This window comes from Corvus cornix, chromosome 24 (assembly GCF_000738735.6).
Source record: "Corvus cornix cornix isolate S_Up_H32 chromosome 24, ASM73873v5, whole genome shotgun sequence".
Classification (NCBI taxonomy): domain Eukaryota; kingdom Metazoa; phylum Chordata; class Aves; order Passeriformes; family Corvidae; genus Corvus; species Corvus cornix.
In genome coordinates, this window is record NC_046353.1 from 470355 (window position 1) to 490083 (window position 19729).

The 19729-nt window shown below is 49.2% G+C and overlaps 1 protein-coding gene across 10 annotated transcripts in view; it reads right to left on the minus strand.

Annotated features, from left to right (window-relative positions):
- CADM1 (cell adhesion molecule 1) overlaps positions 1-19729 on the minus strand; it is a 135644-nt gene that overhangs the window by 8536 nt on the left and 107379 nt on the right. The window contains exons 8-11 of one of the 10 annotated variants that reach the window (XM_039564749.1): positions 16418-16489; positions 7497-7529; positions 2333-2386; positions 324-404 (exon numbers count right to left, since the gene is read on the minus strand). The exons of 1 other annotated variant lie outside the window; for it this stretch is intronic. In XM_039564749.1, coding sequence (XP_039420683.1) covers positions 324-404; positions 2333-2386; positions 7497-7529; positions 16418-16489 — 240 coding nt within the window. The remainder of the gene's footprint in view (positions 1-323; positions 405-2332; positions 2387-7496; positions 7530-16417; positions 16490-19729) is intronic. 8 more of the 10 variants (XM_039564751.1, XM_039564750.1, XM_039564752.1 and 5 more) reach the window with 8 other exon arrangements.

Consider the following 19729-nt stretch of genomic DNA (forward strand, 5'->3'; position numbering starts at 1 on the left):
AGAGCCAGGAGAGCTCAGGGAGTGCTGGGGCAGGTCCCCAGAGCGCGGTGCTCGGAGCCCGTGGCAGTGTCTGTTCGCGTGCACCTGCGTGCACAGGTGCGCACAACACACACGCGCTCAGGGCTTGCCCTCGCGATTCCCGGTGCTGCAGGAATCCTGCCTGTCGGTCTGCGCCGGGCTGGAATGAGGAACAGAGAGCTGCGAGGCCAGCCCTCTCCGCACCCTAAGGGCTCAGGATGTGAGGAACAAGAGGAGGATTGCGAGAGGCACGGACACACAGAACTCGGCCGGGAAGAGCGAGGATGGCTCTGGACTCAGGCTACCTGGGCGGAAGGCAAGGGAGGCATTACTTAATTGCACGGTCGGCAGAGCCTCGGTTGAAGCTGTGGGCGGGACAGGTGTACCTGGAAGGAACAGCACACTGAGCAAACACGGCAGCAGCCCCCACGCCCGCCACGCTATGGTCCCCGTGGGGGTGGGCACATGCCCTGCATCCCTCAGGGTGGTGCCCAGGGCTCCCAGCACCCACTCCTGCCGGAGCGGAGGGCGGTGTTCCCGACAGAGAGCTCAACTCCAGCACTCACCTGGGACCACCCATCTGAGAGCCCCAGTGTGCTGACTCCGGGCCAAAAATGCGACCTGGTTTCAGTTTCCTGACATTCTAAACAGAGGCTATGGGGCAGAGGCCGCTCTGTTTGTAGCAGAGAAGGGCCTGGGGCTTTCTCTCTAGTGCCTCCTCCATACCTGACCCAGTAAGATCCTGACCACTCCTGACCAGGAATGATCACCCTTTGGGCAGGCAGGAGTAATCTGAAGAGCAACAAGCAAAAGTTTGAAACTCTTAGGAAAAAAATCAGTAGCCAAACCAGATGCTCCAAAATGGGTGTCTGGCAGCACACGATAGGTGCTCGCTGTGGGCAGCGGCTCTGCCTGCACTGTGCTCTGTAAAGGCGGGGGAAATTTTGGCTTCCATTCCAGATTCAGAAAAAAGAGTACACTGAGCTATGTGCCCCGGGAAATGTGTGAGCCCCTCTGGGCAGCACAGGCTGGGGAGCAGACACCCATTCTGGGCAATTCCTTTAAGGGATTTTTTCCTATTCTTCTCTTCATTCACCAAGAAGTGTATTTTTCCTTAAAAAATAGAATTTCAAAAAGTAGAACTTATCAGAGCAAAACAATTTTCCCCATCCACTCAGGGATGTTCACCAGAGCCCTGGTGCATCTTACCTATGGGATCTGTCCCAGGCCTGCAATAGTAATTGTTAGCATCACTCAGAACACATCCGGAATGAATCCATCATTTCTGACCTCTTGGCCAAAGCACACCTGTAGTGGCTTATGGGATGCGATGTTCCCGATTTGATCGGGTGAGACGGAACTGTTTGACAGAATAAGATGACGACTCAGGGGTTTTTTGGGGTATTTTTTTGCTCCATGCTGAACCCCTGACAGAACAGCACTGGGTTCCAACCCCCCTGGGCTGGGCTCTTCCCAGGGGGCCAAATGGCTGCTCTGGCCCTGTGGCCAGGATCGCGCACCCTGCGTTGGAGTGGCCGCATGCAGCAACAGAGCCCGGCAGGTACCAGGGGTCTGCAGGGATGCTCTGCAAGTGGGAGCAAAAAAAAAAAAAAAGGGTGGATTTCGATAGGAAAACATGAAGAACAGAGATTTAGGTTTGTACCACTGGTACAGACCCTGTTCTGAATGCACCCAACTGCACCCACTGAAGATGTTGTTATGCTTTAATCTCAATTGCTGCTAATTGGCAAGGACCAGCCAAGAGGATGCATTTATACCCCTTTCAGTCCAGTGTGGATAAAAACAGGCTCGAACCATTTACTTGGTTTGGCCTCACTGATGAAACAATCACCTCCTTTTTGCCCCCAAACTGACGTTGGTATGATGAGGAATCCCCAAGCAGCCAAGGGTTAGTGCTGGCTGCCTGTTTTAAGGGGGGTTTCACACAACACGGCAGAGTCAAGTGCTTTACAAACAAAGATTCAACTCAACCGGTCTCCAAATCAGCGTTCAAAAAATTCCAGCCAGGAGGGAACCACAGTGGTTGGCCTCGGTGCCCTGCACCTCCTGCCCCATGTCTGAGGACGCCACACAGAAATGGGTGCCAAAACAACAACCAAAAAAAAAAAAAAAAAAAAGAAAAAAAGGAGGAAAACCCCAACAGAAAGGAGCGCACTTCCAAGCTGCGAGAGCGTGGGGGGAATGGCTGTGCCATAGCGACTGCACAATGCAACATGGCCAAGATGCAGAAATCAGAGTGGAACCAGTGTCTAGCGAAGGGAGAGCAGCGGGTTACCTACGGACTAGCCCTTACCTGAGAGATCCCCATAGTCCAGCTCCTCGGCCGAATTGGGCAACTGAGTAAAGCCTTACAAGTAAAAACAAACTCATTTTTCTCTGTGTTTCTCAAGCGACAAAAAACAACACACTTAAGAACTGAGGATGAATTTCTTGGGGGGAGGGGGGGAAGAGAATGCATCAATCACTTGCCACCGTCTGGCGGTGTGGGCAGAGCCATCGTGTGACACAAGTGCAATCGTGGCCTTTATTACAGACAGAAACGTTCCTCGCTCTACACTGTTGGCACACGAAACATGGCATTGAGACCACTCATAACAGCATGCAGAGCCCCCCAAACTCTGCCACTCAGCTGTCACGGGGACAATTTCCCAATTTAGTCCAGGCTGATTTTGGTCCTGCATACATAGAGCAATGGAAAACTTGCTTCCAGTTTTGCACCCAATCCAATTATTTCGGTCATGGTGACAAGTCTGGACATTTATCGATGAGAGAATACGAATATTGCACAGTGCATGTCATGGCCTGTTTGCAGCTGCGGGCTGTGTTGTCCACCAAACCATTGGACAAACCAGCTTTTTTTCATTTGCCCAAATGTGATGGATTTATGGGAAAAGCATCTGTCCCCAAAGCTATAAAGCAATCAGGGAGGCACATGGTCGTGGCCACCACAGGCAGCCAGCGCTGCCTGTGAGGGCATTAGTGCTGCTTGGTTTGGGAATTTGAGGAAATGCTGGGGTCTGCAGGCAGAGCATCCCCATGGGTGGCCATCCCGGCACCAGTGACAGGGCAAACCAGTGCCGGGAGGCCACCCAGACTTACTGAAATGTGGGGTGGGGCAATGTTACCCTGTGGGCTGGGACTTCCACGACTCACTCTTGCTGCTGGCCACTAAAAGCAAATGCATAAAGCAAAGAAAAAAAATTCCCATGAAGAGATCCCGCATCCCTGGGCACTGGGGAACCTGGGATCGTCAGCTCACAGACTGCTACCGGTGCTGACTGTCTGTTAAATAGCCAAGCTGTGAGTGCAGTATGGTCAATGTGCAGACTGGCCCCACTGCAGAGCAGCAATATGTATATTTATAAGTACACACTGCTCTTTAAAGATCAAACTCATTTTCAGTGACTGGTTTTTAAATACATCAAATCACTAGGAAGCTATGTTGGAATTACCTCCCGAAGTGGGAAGTAATTTAGATTAATAGCAGGAAATTTGCTTGTGTGCCACTCTTGGGTTTCAGGGAGCCCTTTTCAGGTTTTCAGGAGCCTTTTTCCTATAAATGATCTATAAATACAACAGTTGACTCACAGAAGCACTGGACATACAGAGCTGTACTTGGCAGAGGAGCCCTTCAACTTTTCTTTCTCCAAAATTGCTTCTGTAGAGTTCCCTTTAAAGGAACTACATTTTATCACTGATGAAAAAGGGCAATGTTACATTTTTTATGAAGCAAAAAAAATCCTTTTCAGAATAAAATTTGCAACAATTCCACAATTCCGCTTCTCCCTGCACTTGGGACACTACTTCTTGATTCTTCTCATTAAACTTCCATATTGGCTACTAAAGCCCCTTCTTCTCACTACTGAGGGGATGAACTCAAAGTCTGCCACTACTCCTGTTAGAGAAATGAAAGGGAACTTTTCGCTCTGCTCCATTTCCCTGGAAATGATAAACCCTCGGCAGGCACAGCCGGCACGGCGAGCGCGTCCTGCAGCTCAGCCAGGTGCCCACATGAGGACCAGGCACCCCGGCTATATTTAGGTTTCTATGGGCTCCTACACTACATCCAGTTTTAAGGAAAAGCCAATTTCTCTCCCATCTCAGGCTCTAAATAAGCAATTAGGGATTCCGTTTCATGGCGTGCGTGGCGGCGCTGCACAGAGCCGCAGCGTGCGCAGACAGCGCTGTGATGTTTTATTCAACCGCCCCAAGGATGGGAGCTCTAAAATGCATTGAGGAACAGATTCACTATTAGCTGCACTTTTAAGTAGGGCATTTCCAAGAGGGAAGGAGGCAGTCGGACTGGCAGAGATGCTTGATGATGGCAATGCAGAAAGCTCTGAGGCTTTTTCTGTGGCACCTGGTGAGGTGTACGGCACTCTGGGGTGAGCAGGCTTTCACTTCAGCCAAGCAAAACTCATTTTCAGGGACTGAGCACTATCAGAAAAAGGAACAAGAGCGTAGCACAATAGTGTTACCTGTTCTTGGACCAAACCTGCTAAGGCCACAATTAAAAACCCACATGGGCTTTCAGGGAAGAATTTCCAGCCTGTAAAATGATTTACCTGCTGCATAATGGGCCAAGTATTTTCTTATCACTCTTCATTTGTGATTGGGGTGTTTTCCTTATTTTAACCTTCACTCCAGGCTTCCTGCTTTGCCAGCTTCAGAGGAGGCTTTTTCACCCTACCTTTCCATGACAATGAGCAGAAATGCTGCCTGTGCTGAGGCAGCATTGCCTGGTTCTTGCCTCGCCAGGGGAGTGGGGAGCAGCCCTGAGCCCCCATGCTGGGTGGACGGATGGACGGACAGGGCCGCAAGCACAATGCCCTGCGTGGGCAACGCCCGCATCCTGGGGAATCACTCTGAGCTCTTGAAGCTCTCTGCTTAGAACCAGGTAAGGGCAGAATTTGGAAAAAACTGGACACAAGGTCAGTGTGTCCAAGGTCATGGCTGCTTAGAGATGTCCTGCTTGCGTAGGGGGCAAACGTGAGCCGGGCATCTCACCTGAGGGGCTCCACAAAGGCCAGCACCACATGAGGGCCGAGCTCTCTGGCCACCGAGCAGCAACAGGGGCCAGGTCATTAAAAACTGGCACATTGATTTTGGTGGGGACAGGGGCAGGGGAAGAAAATTGAAAAGGCCTGGCAGAAAAAGTGCTTTCTCCCCAGACTGAGTGGCGCAGACACTCCAGGTTGTTACTCTCCCGGCTCCACCAAGTTCTGCCCGTATTCCAGCTCAAACAGTGGGACCTGCGATGTCAGCCCCACAGGCACCCTGACCCCATGGGGGCACACCGAGAGGGAGGAGGGCTGAAGCTGGGAAACCCCGGCTTCGTGGGGTGCAGCGGAAGCACAAGCCTTCCTGCCGGCCATGACCATGCTGTTATTGGAGCTCTGGCAATGAACAGTGCAGAGAAAGGAGAAAGTGCATCAGAAAATTCACAGTTAAGCTCTCATTTTTCAACAAAAGAGTTAACAACATTCGTGCGTTAGGTCACTCATGCATCGCTGCCGTCAACTCCATTCCGTGAGGAAACGGGAATGGCAGGGCCTTGGCTGCTGCTGGGACATGCACACACATACAGGACTCCTTCCCCCCAGTCCTCTAGGATACACTCCAAAACTTTAAATGGCTCAAAACCCTCTTTCCCCGATTGAAGCATTGTGCTGGCTATACACTGGCCTTACGTTCAATTTTCTTTGCTAGCAAGCTCTTTTTTGGGTTGGTTTTTGGTTTTGGCTTTTTTTTTTTGGTTGGTTGGTTGATTTTCTTTTTTCTTCCCCCAATTCATTTTAAATCGTTTTTGGAGAAAATCCATTTGGCTGTATTCATGCCCATGCATTTCTAGTCATTCACAGACATGCTCACTCCCATCGGACATCGGAAAGAACAAATGGCCAACATACAGAAACACCTGGTATACTCCATACACACTCCAGCAACACAAGCTTGGAAAGAAATCCAGAGTCTTCACGGGAAAAGCACCCCACAAGGGCAAGCACGGGGGAATTTGGGACAAACTGGCTGGTTTTAAGGCAGGAAAGTTTGTGGCAGCTCGTTTGACTGGGATAGGTTGTCATTTCAGCTGGCTACCTCCCTGGCAGCGATCTTCCCCACAAAGAGGGTAAGCCCTCGAGTTAAAAACAGGCTTTTTATGGCTTTCCCAGAACAAAGAAAGAGGAGGAAAGACATCAGGAATTGCTTAAAAAAAGGGGATAAGGGCTCACCATCGAGCATCTGCCCAGCTTGTCCTCATTGCAGAGACTAAGACATGCCTACATTGAGCCTTTCCTGATGCAGAGACACCTAGAAAGGATGCTGGGAGTTGTGCTATCAAGGCTACCTGATCTTTAGGGATCAACATCCAGCCACGAACACGTAGCTACAAAATCAGCAACGTTGGCTCTTGACATTTAACACACACAGGGAGATCGTCACACAGACAAAACACAAGTGTGCCCAAAGATTTCCTATCTTTATGCCAAGTGGGAAAATGCATCCAAGTAGGTAAGCAATTTGGGATAAGAAGTGCAAGCCCCTTCACTTGATATGGGACATTGCTACTGAATGATTGCCCCACTCAGTCCTGCCTCTGACCTCGTCCAAGCAACACCTCAAGGGGAACAGGCGGGAGAACAGGGTGCTGTGTGCTAGGGATTTCTGTCAGTAAAACAATCAGTCAGTTTATCAGAGTTAAAAGAAACTAGAACAGCGAAGTCCAACATGGATTAGCTGTAATTAAAAATTGTCAGAGGTTTCGGTTCTTCAGCTGAAAAGTAAGCTTGTGCCAAAAAATAGGATGCTCAACTTCCAGCCTGCAGCGCGTACGTAGGCTCGCCGGGGAACGGAGGAAGCTCAGGAAGCTGTCAAGCTGTTAGCTAGACTGCCTCGAGCAGACGAGAAGGGTTACTTTGCTAGACTGCTATGCTGAGACGAAAGTGTTGCTATTTGTTTTCCCAATCTCCTTCTGCAGTGTAATAACGCAAACTTCCCTGCCGACCTTGGAGGCGAGCGCTCCTCTGTGGAGCATCCCAGAATCCCCGGTGCTGCCCTATGCCAGCAGACCTGCTGGATGCCCTGTCTTAAAAACTAACTCAAAATGCAAGAAAAATGCTCAAAAAAAATTTTTTTTAAACTTAATTCTTTTTCATGTGTGAAGTGACTCTCAAGTCAATGGATGGAGAATCACTTGGCATCGCTTGGACCTGGATGCCACTTCCATGGGGCTTGGGCTTGCCTGGCACCAGGATGATCAGCTGGGGAGCTCTCAGCAGAAATGACAAGAGCAGACAGACTTTCCGACCTTAGAACCCATGTTGCATTTATGAGATGAGTCCACCTGAAACACAGTTCTCCCTTGAAGACTCCAGTTCCCTTTTTGGCTTCCCCTTCCCAGGCTTGTCTTGCCACTCAGCAGCGCTGAGAAATAAGATAAACAGGAATGTGATACCAACCGTGAACTGCCGGTTCTGTCGTCGCCGTTGTGTCTACACACGGGAACAGAGGATTGGAGGAAGGGAAGAAACAGGAGGAACAGCATGCAAAAAAAGGGAAAATGGAAAAAATGGAACAGATAATATATGAGCAAGCTTTCAAAGAACATTGCGTGACAAGCAATAATAAAATGAAAGGCAAAAAGCATTTGAAGTGAGTTGCACTGTTTAGAAGACATGCCTCCAGTTCAAAAGCTATGAGCCTGAGGAAAACAGTAAATTTTTCTCTTTTTCCAGGACCTTGCCAGAACAATTACTGGTGATTGCAAAGTCAGGGGAACAGGAGACAGGAGAGAACACCGACACCAATGGTTTGGTTGGTGGGGACAAAACAGAAGCTCCAGAGCAGGATGAGGAGCTGAGGCTCAGCACATCGCTGTTACACACTCAAACACTGCCCTCACCAGAGCACCCATGGCCAGGGAACAGTCTGCTCCTGCCTCTCCTCCAGCTTCCCAGCCACCACCTGCATGAGGAATCATTTTTTTCAGCATAAAATATGTTCTAGAACTGGTAACTGTGGACAAACATTACCAGTCCCTCTGCTGCAGCAGGTACCTGGTTGAACAGCTATGGGTAATTAAAATATCCTGGATGGATTTTTGCTGGTTAGTGTGAAGCTGAGTCTACTCCATATGGCCTACATCCCACTGGAAATTTCTTGGGGGGTGCTGCCTTGCCAACGGAGAGATGCTTTGTCTCTTCCACGTGTTTTCAACAGGCAGTTTAAAAGACTGACCCAAATCTGAAGGCTTTTTCTGACAGTTATTTCCCCACACCAATAGGTTTAAACCAAATGTAACCACATTACCCGAATTTCCTGGCTTATTTAGTTGTTGCAGCCCATTTGCTTTCCATCTGGAGGTAGGTATTCCGTGGCAGGGGTCAGTGGCTGGAGCGGGCTGGCTCCTCAGAACGTGGCACTGAAATAAAGCCCCGGAGCCAACAGCCCAGCCCAGGTTTGTCCCAGCCCTGCGTGGTTCGAGGCAGGCAGTGTTTGAGCGAGTAACACCGTGCGAGTGAGCGCACAGAAGCGCTGCACTGCGTGTCCCTGCACAGCAGCCGGAGCTTGGGTTTTGCAGCAACGACAGACAATTCACAGCGGCATTTCCCCTCGGTGACATGCTGGCAGAGAACCCGGGCGCGGGTCCCCTGCGCGGGCAGAGGCAGCAGTGGAAAAAGGAGGACCTGTTTCTTGGCAATTTAGCTGAGGACAGCCCAGGGCCGAATTCCTGAAGCAGCAGCAAAGACAAGAATCATACAAGGAATACACAATACTTACAGATACCAGGTCTACATGCTTTAATTATGGAAGCAAAACAAATAAACCCTGCACAGTTTAACAAACTGCACCAAGATTTGCATAACAGATTACCAAGCTGTCATTAGCCTGTTTCCACTGCCAACATAGGCTGTTCTCATCTTGGCAACCAAATCTAAGGCACCCTCAAGGAGGCCAGCCCTTGTTCTCCTGCGGGAGCTCTGGGGGCTGTAAGGGAAACCTTCCAAAGCCACGAGGAGACCAAGAGCGGGGGCTTTGCTTTGGTTTTGGGCAGCAATTCCCATTCGTTTTAACCAAGCAAATGGTGGAAGGGGAAATGGCGGTGGAAGTGGGGGGAAAGTCATTGTTTAGAAGGGGTTGTAAAACTGAGCATTAATTCCTGAGATAGCATCTTGACATCTATAAATAGTCTCAATTTACTGTCTTCCTGAAATAAAAAAAGTTATGTCAGCTTTTACACTAAATAGAGAATCTGCTGGAAGCAAACTTGTATTGATGTGCTGGAAGAAATTATTAGTCAAGAAAACAGTGCAAACTGGACAGTGCATCTCGCTTCCCCGTCCGGGGACAGAGACCAACAGGTTACACAAAATAAAGTTCTCAAGCGGTTGTAAGTGCGAACAAATATCCACGTCAAACAACATGTTGGCTGCAGCTGGAATGACAAAGTTATGATTAGCAAATGGTTTGGATGGTTGCAATAGGAAACACAGACTGGTTAAAGTTTAGAGTGAGCTTTCAGGGAGCCTTGTTCAATCCCAGTCTTCTTTGGGAAGAAGGACTGTACACACCAGTATTCCGGAGAGAACAACCCCGTGTTAAAGAGATGAGCGCCCCGACACTGGTGTGTTTCTACATCATCGTGTGGCAGAGGAGAGAAAAGTGGTCCCTGGTGCTTTGGTACCAAACCAGTGCATTCCTGTAAATCCGTGTGTGTCCTGGCCCTGCCGCCGTCACTCCTCACCTGGGAAGGAACATCCTGGCCCTGCAGTGCTGCTGCTCACACAACCCGTAACTTCAAGCTGCACTGGATAACTTCAAAGGTGCTTTCCTGAATCCTGGGTATGTGCCACCAGCTTCTGCTTTGCTTTCAAGACCAGCCACACTTCCATGTCAGAGTAGGCACACAGCACCCCAGGGATCAGCCTTCTGCCCCATGTCCTACAACAAAAACCATCTCTTCTCCTTAAATGCTGACCAACAAGAAGTCTTTGATACACTCCTGACTTAACTAATGTTGAACAAAGAAAGCCAAGGAAAGGCTTTGCCATCACAAAAAAGCACTGTTCTGGTCCCGAGCCATCGACATGCAGAACAGCTACACGACCACCCCGGGCTGACAGCTATCATTTAAAAAGGAAAGCTGGTGATGAAGAATGAGCTGGTTTACCAGGTGTAGCAAAGCCAAGAGGACGTAGTAATCACATAACCAAACAGACTCAACTCAATGTGGGATTTTCTACCTTAATATCAAAGCTTCTCTTCCCAATGCCAGTAAGGAAGAGAACTAAATGTGCTGTTTGGGCAAAGCAGAACAATGCCATGGCCTTCCAAAATCTCCATGTACAAAAGCTCCTCAGAGGCCTGGTTTATAGTTACAGAAGGTACCCAAGGGAGTAACCACTGGCCTCTACAAAGCTGCAAATTTCACTTTATTGGGATTTCTGTGTAGCACTGGCCATAAGAAATAAATAGCTGCCAGCTAAGACAACTCAGATGACACCCAAGCTCTAGGCACTCACCACCTCATTAGGCAGCCACATAAGGGCACATACACATACACACACACACATATTTATAAAATTACTGCGTGGAGGCAGCTGGGCAACATCTCTCAGTGTTATGAGCTCCATCGCTGAGCCTCCTCGTTTTCTCAAATGGATTCTCTCCAACTCCAAACTGTTTGCGGAGTGTGACCAGGCCCTTTAAACTTGGCCATAATTAGTCCACAGCCTCAAACAGAACAAGCACGATGGAGGAATATTAAAACCCCAGCAGCAAAATTAAATTCCCCCGGTTGAATGCTGGAGCCGCAGTGCTGCAGCCTCGCAGAGGTACTCGGTGCTGGGGCTGAGGAGCACACACAGAATTACAGCAGCACATCCGCAAAATAACGGCAGAACACGCTGCCGCCTTTTAAATTTAAAGAGGCTTTAGCAAGTATAGATATCCATTCAATATATTGCTTTTTAAATTGCTTTCTGAACTGAAACCAAAAGCCAATCTGATCCCTGACGCGTGGAGCTCTTATTCTTCCTGATTTTCCAGACTACTTCACATGTACTGACCAGGGCGAGTGTGAATTCCTGCACATTGCTGCCTTCGCAGCAGCCTGAGGGAACAGCATGGGGCACTGCAAACAGATTCATTCCTGCTTTGGCTCCGGTCCTTGGGGCTGATGAAAAGCCCTACAAAACCCTTCCCGGCGTTCCCCTGGATCAAACTTCTGTGGGACACCAGCACAGATGTCGCATCCCCCAGCAGTGCGAGAGCTGAGGGGTGATGGGGCTCAAACACCAGAGCGCAGTGGCACGTCCATCCTTTCCCTCACCACAGTCACCCTCTCCCTCACCACGTGCTCCTCCAAGGACGGATGGAGATGTCCTTTGCATTCCAAAGCCCCCCAGCCTACTCCATACAGCACTCCAGGTTGGCTCTGAGTGCCCCTGTCCAGGCGTGCTGCAATGGGCTCTGGAGACAGCTTGATTAGCGGACCAGATGTTTCACAAAAATCATCACAATCTGTACGCATGTTGTGTGTGACCAGAACAAAAACAGTCTGAAATTAACACAGTGGCTCCAGCCATGCTTTTGCATGTTTCCCCATACAGATTTGGGAGGATTTTGGTTTGATTTCAAGCCCAACCTTGCATGCGCCCCATGCTTCTGCTCAGCAAGATGATGGTTTGTGCGCTGCTTATGCTGTGTCACCAAGGGCAAGGCCAGATATGATGGATCCTGTCTGCTACTGGCTGGACGTGGGACTGAAAGACTGAATTTTATTTCATTTTATTTCCTGTCCCAGGCCTGTCAGCTCTACCTTTAGCCCCTTTAATGTGGACACATCCTGGATGAAAATGTCAGAAAGGCACAGAATCATCTTTAAATTAACTTGACATTTTACCAGGGACAAGCAGAACTTTCAACAGAAAGCAAAAGTTAAATAATAAATAATTTGGGGGAACAAATCCCTGGGCTGCGTCCCTGCACAGCGGCATCAAGCATCAGAACGTGCCACAACTCGACAGCAGACTGGGAACGCTGAGAGCAAACCGGCAGCCCTGGCTGCTCCTGCTGACGTGCCCATCTCCCGTTGGCAGCACGGGCACCTCCACATCCCCGGAAAAGCCAGAGACTGTAAGAGAATCCAGACTGCTGAGCTGAAGCTGACCACCCTGAGCTGACCAGGCAGCAAATGTGTTTCCCTTTTACGATTAAATTCCATGTCACCACCTGCAGCAGCCCCAGGCAGAAGTGGCCATACCTGAGCCGACGCCACGATCCTGCCTGTGCTTTAGTCATCCCCACGCTGCATCTTTGCCTCCCACGAACCCACTGCAAGGAAATCTGAGAAAAGGATGACTGGCACTGCATTATTCCTGCCCACCAGCCACTGGGATTACTGTCAGAATAAACCCCCTGCAACTGCAGCTTTTCACACCACCAGCTGTAATCAGGAAAGGACAAACTCCTACTGAGAATAAAACCATCATTTTTCTTGTATTGAGGAAATTTTTTGGCATGTGAAATGCTCTGAAAACCTGCAACACTATTTTTGCTCATGGAGTTCACATTTCCATGCGCTATTATTTTTAAGGCACCTGGGATGACACAGAAGCATGCTTCTCAGGAGACAGTGCCTGGCCCCGTGGGTGACAGGAGATTTCCACTACCAGGTGTGCCCCTGCTCAAGAGCTGATATTCCAACTCAGCATCAATTCTCAGCTCCTGCTTTGGAGCTTGCTGGCTCCAACACACCTCCAAGCCAAGCAGAGCTTGCTCCTGTGCTTGTACAAATCCTGAGCCTCAGGAAGGAACTCAGAGCTGTTTCCACAGGATGGGCTCGGTGCTTCCCAGATGCATTCACCAAGGGGGCTGGAGCACCTCTGGGAATTCTCAAGTGAAAACCACTACCTGCAGTGTTAGAGCCCCCTGAAATATACACACACACCCACATACACACCTCCCTGCTCCTCCAAGGGATCAGTGGGATTTAAAATATGCTCTAAATGGGCATTCCAGGGAGGACATCAGGAGCCCCCAGCCTGCTGCTAATACTGCCACAAAGGGTGGAGAGCAGCACCTTTGCAGAGTCAGCAGCACCCACTGCAGGGCTGGCAACACCGGCAACCTGCACGTGTCACCCCCAGTTCTTCACCAAAACTGCTGCCAAGACACCTGTGCAATTCCACCTGTGGAGAAAGTGTGGGAAATGCAAATGTGCAGCTAGGAATGATGCCGTGGATCCTGGAGGTGGGTGTGTCAATGGACCGGGCGGCAGCGAGGAGGCTGGGAAAGGCAGGCAAAGGCTCCGCGCCGTGCTCCAAGATGAGAGCTGGGCTGTGATTAAGGACCTTTATCTCCCAGGAAACAACAGCTGTCCAAGCCCAGCATTTCAAGGAGCGACTCCAGGGTAATTCAAATGATGCCGTTTGCTCTGCTGTATCGTATTGTACATCTTAATGAAGAAAGCCACAAGGACAATTTAACTGATAAAGAAGGGCTTGGCAGTGATAACGGCTGAAACACCAAAGGATGGCTGGAATACCAATGCTGTTGGAGGCTACGTGGAAAAGATCAAGCTGTCACGCAGGAAATCTCTTCAAGCACCTACACTAAAGTGACAGAGGGAAAGCTCTAAAGGTTGTGGTGTCTGGAAACTTCACTGCTCAGCTTGTCCTTTGCTGGAGAAAGCATCAGGTCAGCTTTCCAAGAGCTCCCCCAGAAACTCCCTGAACCAATAAATCAAAAGGACAACTCCAAGGGCAGAATTTTCTAGGGTCACCTGCTAGAAACTGCTTCAGTGCAGCCTCTCTCCCCATGTTTTATTCAATTAAGGCAAGACAATTGTTTTTCAGAACTACTCCATGGTTCCAGGGGACATGAACTAGGTCAGGGTTATACTAGAAGTAGGGGGAGAAAAGCAAAATAAAGCAGATTTCAAGTCCACCTCATCCTAAGGATTGGATTCCACTGGGCTGGCTCTAGATGCCTGGATTGCCAGCAGCTCAGGGAACGCCCCCTTGGCTCCCACTGCTCCTCTGTCAGACAGGAAGAATGCTGGAGCATTCAGCTGAGGATGGGAATTAAGTTATCAGGTGTCTCTCGAGGCTTTGAAAAGTGTTCCAACACTATTCTGCTATGTAATTCTAGAGATTATGTTAATTTGACCTAATTTTTTCCAGCCACAAAGTCTCTTAACTATCAAAGGGCAAAAGTTGGTGTGGCTCCATGCTCCTGAGCACTGACTGGAGAGGACACACATGCACATCTGCACAACAGAGGGGGAAGCCTTGACTTGACTGTTCTGGGTGGGAAAAGCACACCGAACTCATGGGCAGAGGACGGGAAGACGCATGTCAAGAAGACTCAGTGCCAGGGAAGAAAATAATAATTTCTCTTATCAGCATTAACGAATCTTCTTCCGACAGATTGTGAGCAGGAACTGCTGGAATCAGGGAGCAATATCACATTTTCATTACTTTTCCAGCCTCCTCAGCAGTTCAAAGCCAACACAGAAAAGCATCAAGGAGGCGATGGAGACCCACTGGGTTCTGCCACCAAGGTCTGAGATCCTCCACCACTGCAAACAAAGGTGAGAGAATGATGCTGGACAGCCCCGTGCTCCTTACCCCAAGGGACCTCTGCCAGGCTGATGACACGGCCATTTGTGACTGCAAGAACCACCCCCCTCCCCCTTCTTATTTTTAATATAAAAAAGCTGAAAAACTATGTGGAGGAGAGCCCAGAAGCTACTGAGCATCCACAGACAAGCCGCAGCACTCACAGCAGGACAACAAACAACCAAACTGCTATTCCTTGGGAAGAACCAACCACTACTGAGCACCCTGACACAGCAGGTGAGGACAAGCGAGGACAGCGCAAGCTTTGGAAGGCAGTCCTGGGGCAACCCCTAAAATGACAGGCTGGTAACAACCCAGTTCCCAGGAAAAGGACTGTCATTAATGTTCGCAGGCACCACTATTAAGTTAAGGGGTTATCCAAGCATCAAGATACATTGCTCCTTTTAGCCTTCCAAAAGTCACTGAAAGCACGAGCAATTACCGTCAAACAAAGAAACCTGCGAGCGCATCCACGTACAGCCTGTGGGACACACGGGCCGAGCTTCTCTGCAAACAGCTCTTAGGGAGGCTTTGAGAAAGCTTCAAACCTCCTCTGAAACGAAAGCAGGTTAAGTCTAGAAATCAAAAACACGGGAGAAGGGAGACTGTTCACAGCAGAGCATCCCGAGCATCCCAAGCTAGGTGCCTGGAGCTGGGTTTACCGGTAAGCACCTGGAGGGAGGAAGCAGAGCACGGCGAGGGCTGGCAGCGTGGTGGTGGCCGCCAGCGCGTTAAGGCACGTTGGGAGAGAGGCTTCACCTGCGTGTCCGTGCCAGCGGGGCCTGGCTTGGGTGCAAAAAACCTCGAAAGGAAAAGAAGCCACGAAACGCCCTGGACAGGATGGTGAAAGTCAGCTGAGCAGCATCATAAAAGCAAATAAAACGTGAAGGCATTTACACAAGGGGTGGTTTACAGCAACAGTAAATGTTGTGCCATTAGGTATTCAATGGTCCATCCTCACCTGCCGTTTGTCACCTCTGCCTCAAAAAAAAACCCCACAAAAAGCAGCAAGCAAAAGCAAAAGCAGCGGTTGGAATAGGAAAGGTCAGAGAAATGACAATGCGGATGGTTACAAATAAATCAGAAGGGTTTTCCTGATGAGTCAGGTCTGTGAGGAGGTATGAGGATGTGTCAGAGAGAGGTGTCATGATCTTGCTGGTTGTTTTTATTCATCTCTTCTCAAAAGACAAGGAAAATCTCACAAGCTGAAAGGCAGCTCCTCAAGAAGGGGCCTATGGATGGCATTCACTCAATAAAAACAACTGGTGGAATTCCCTTTCCTGGGAGAGTGAGGGAGAAGCTTATCACAGAGAAAGACCAACACCTCAGCGTGAGAAAAAGCATCTTGAGTCTCACCAGGCGAATTGAATTGCCGAAGACCAAACTTTCTGCCATAAATTGCTCAGAAATTGATACTGACGGGATGGAGGCTGAAACGACTGCCCGTGCTAAGAGAGCTCTAGGGCTGTTTGCATCCCGTGTTTGAAGTACCCAATACTGGCCACCAGTAACTGAATTAATCACTTTTCCTGCCACGACAATTCCCACGTTTCAGGAACACCCCTCACCCACGGCAAGGACCGTCTGACACGTCAAGATGCCAGACCAGGGCTCGTGCTGTGGGTGGGCGTATTCGAGGGAAAAAAAATACTGCAAGTGATTGGTTTGTTGTTTTTCCCCAGGCTTCATGCTCTGCTTATATACATAAAAGACAATAAACATTCAGGACATTTCCAATGGTTATGAAGGTACCATACCTGTGATGGTGGTAGGGATGGTGGTGGTAGTGGTGGTGGTTGTTGTGGGAGGAGGGATAGTTGTGGGGGGATCTGGATAAAATATAAAAAGGAAAATAATAAAAAAGCAAATTAAGAAAAAAACAAGCAGAACACAACAGCGGTCAATCGTGATCAGAGGAAAACAAGGACGCTAAGAAGCAGCGCGGGGGTTGGGGGCCTTTCCTTGGCTAAATCCCAGGGGGAGAGCCCAGCAGCTGCAGGGACAGCGGGGCCAGATCCTCTGCCCACGCTCACTCCGGCTGGAGAACCTGGCCCCAACCTCTCCCCCCTTTCTGCCTTCTACAATGCTAAAAAAAAATAAACAAAACCCAGCATAAATTAGTCAATGAGAGAGAGAAATGGAATGGGAGAGGCATAAGAAAAATAAACTGCACACTTTCCACAACAAAAAGACCAGTTTGCACATACAAGGAGAGACACAGTGGTGCTTTTGGTGGTTGTCTACGGATACATTTGCAAACCCAGGTGGGAGGGCTGTGTGAGGGGCCCTGCTGTGCTTCACAGCCTGAGCATTAACAGCACATGAACAGATCTCACTGTCTTCCCAGGGCCGTGAACCTCACTGCTCTTCCTCTATAAACACATGGCAGCAGGATGTTAAAAACTACTTCAAAGATGGTAACGAACACAGAGAAACGACAACATCATTGCTGAATATCAATTTCCAGGTATGAGGAATTCCACCAAGATCTTTTAATTTAAAAAAAGAAAAATCAGTATTTTTCTGACAATTTCAGTTGCGCACTCTTGTTTTTGCTACTAGGGCATCGTTAATGAGATGTTTCTCTCTGTGACCACTTCTCAGATGGACTGGACCTGTTGAGATTCAAACCCTGCTGCTCGTCACGGGATTGATGTTACACACAGGGACACATCCTTATCAAAACTATCGGGCAGGAGAAGGTAGATATGAGAAGATGTAAAAGAAAAAATATGTATCAATGCCCAGATGATCAAACTGAATGCGTTAAGTAGTTGGAAAGACTTTGAACTACGGATTCATTCGGCAATAATAGAGCATGAAACCTTTCATGGGCTTTTGATTTTAGGTTTCCTCCGTAGCACGTCAGCTGTTCCTCACTAACACATCTGCTACTCTTTTATCTCTGAGCGAGCTCCCTTGGATCCCCTAATTAAGATATCTGAACTTTAATTATATACTGCACCTTTATTATATTCCATCCAACTTCCCAAGAGTTAAGGAATGTCACCTCATAGTTCGCTATGCTGTGAGCAGTCACTGTCTTTCCCCTACATCCCAAGGATCCCAGCCCCTGTGCTTCTCTCTTACTCCTGACCCATACATCTCCCTGAGAGCAGTGGGGACCCTCACAGCTGAGGCACAGCAGCACTGAGGGAAGGACCTCCAGACTCACACCGACCAGCCTGGGACTGGCTGTGTTGTGGGCTCTTCCTCCATAAAAACAAAAACAAAAAAAAAGCTGGTGTGCTAATGGAGCTGGAAGTTTCTAGCAATGTATCTGGTATCTGCCCAGGCCCATGGGGAGGGAAAGCATAAAATGAATTTTAGAAATGAACATGTTTTCAGTGTGTGCCAATGTGATTATACATCCCCATCCCACGTGGGCAGCTGGGAAGGTGCTGGGCACAGCTCAGCTGCTGGAAACCGCGTCAAACCCCCGACCTGCAGAGATGTCCCTTTGGAATGGGACTGCCTGAACGCTGCCTCTCCTGGAGCTGTGCCAGACCCTGCTCTGTGTCTGTAGCCCCCCAGTTCCCACCCTAACATGGCTTGGGAGCTCTGCACTGTGAGCAGCGCAGCCACAGCCACAGCCAGCCTGGCGAGGACAGCGAGGCACGTCCTGCCACCAAGGCTCCCGCCATGCCCACAGAGACGTGGCTGCACGGACACAGACCCTGGTGCTGCTGTGGAATTGGCTGCTTTTGGTGGTGAAAGAGGTGTTAAGTGCCCCACCACTGAGCAGGATGAGACCTCCATGCTGAACCTCCCCCCAACGGCAGCTCCAGCTGGGCTCTGTACCAGGAGGCTTCAGCTGATGGCCACAGCCCAACCACTCCCTCCCCACTCTGGACTTCTTCTTAAATCAAGGGTTAAAAGGATCTGTCCAGAGTGCCAGAGCCTAGCAGGATGCTGCCAAACATGCAGAAACTGGAGATGATGGGGTGTGTAAAACCCTTCTCTGCCCACGAGCAGCCCTTCTCTACATGGGCAACACATTGGCCAGATGCCTAAGCTGGAACCCACAGGTCTCCATCCTCCTTCCAAGTAATGCTGTCTTGGGTCTCCTCCTGTGGATTTAATCCCAAGAAGGAGCAACCCCAAGGAAGTCCCGTGCTGTCTATTCTCGCCCACATCCAAAATGCAGAGTAATTATGTGAGATTTCCCACGAGCTCTAAACCTCAGGTCAGTAATGCTGGGGAGGTTCCCCCAGCTCTGCCTTGGCCCAAGATGGGTACATACAACTACACAAGGAGGGAAACCACCTGCCCCACAGCTGCTTTATGGCAGCAGCTTTCATGGTTTCCATCTCGTGGGGAACCGCCTGTGTCCTATTCCAACTGCTTTGCTCTCTGCAAAATTGGTTGTTTCTTTAAACACTGATGTAAACAAGTGGGTTTTTAATATTGTGAGCATGCAAATTACCAATCATAAATGCATATCTGACTTCATTTTGTAAACTGGAGTCTTGTGGAGTGAGAGGCACTAGAAAAACTACCCATATGATGGTGTACATGAGTTTTGTATAAGCTCAAAGCTGTCGCTATCTTGAGTCTTTGGGCAAGTTTCTAAGACTGGGCTTAAAATCACTCCTGCAGAGGTGGCATTTGGAGAGGTATGGGAGGTTCTCCACTTTTTGACTGTATCAGAGCAACTACCAGAGAGCTCAGACTGCAGAGCTTCAGGCGGCTGTTGCATGGAACAAACTTCAAACCAAGTTTCTGTCCCACCTGAGTGGAACCGTAGCATCATTCAGGTCGGAAAAGACCAAGACCCACCATGAATTCAGCCCAGCCACACACAACCGCTCTTAACAGAAACTTTAAATACTCAGCCCAAGGAACAGCTCATCTTTAAACTGGGGCATCGCTCTGCAAGTGCCTCCTGAATCTCCACTCCATGCAACACCTCATGGCAGGAGCGTGAGGTTTACAGCAATGCCAAAGTAAAGCAGAGGAAATGAAGAATTAAAGCAGGTACTTAATAGCACTTTAAAAGATGCTGAGGCATGTTTTAGTGTCTGCCCAGCCGCTCAGACAGGCTTAAAGCATCTCATTCCTCCAGTTTA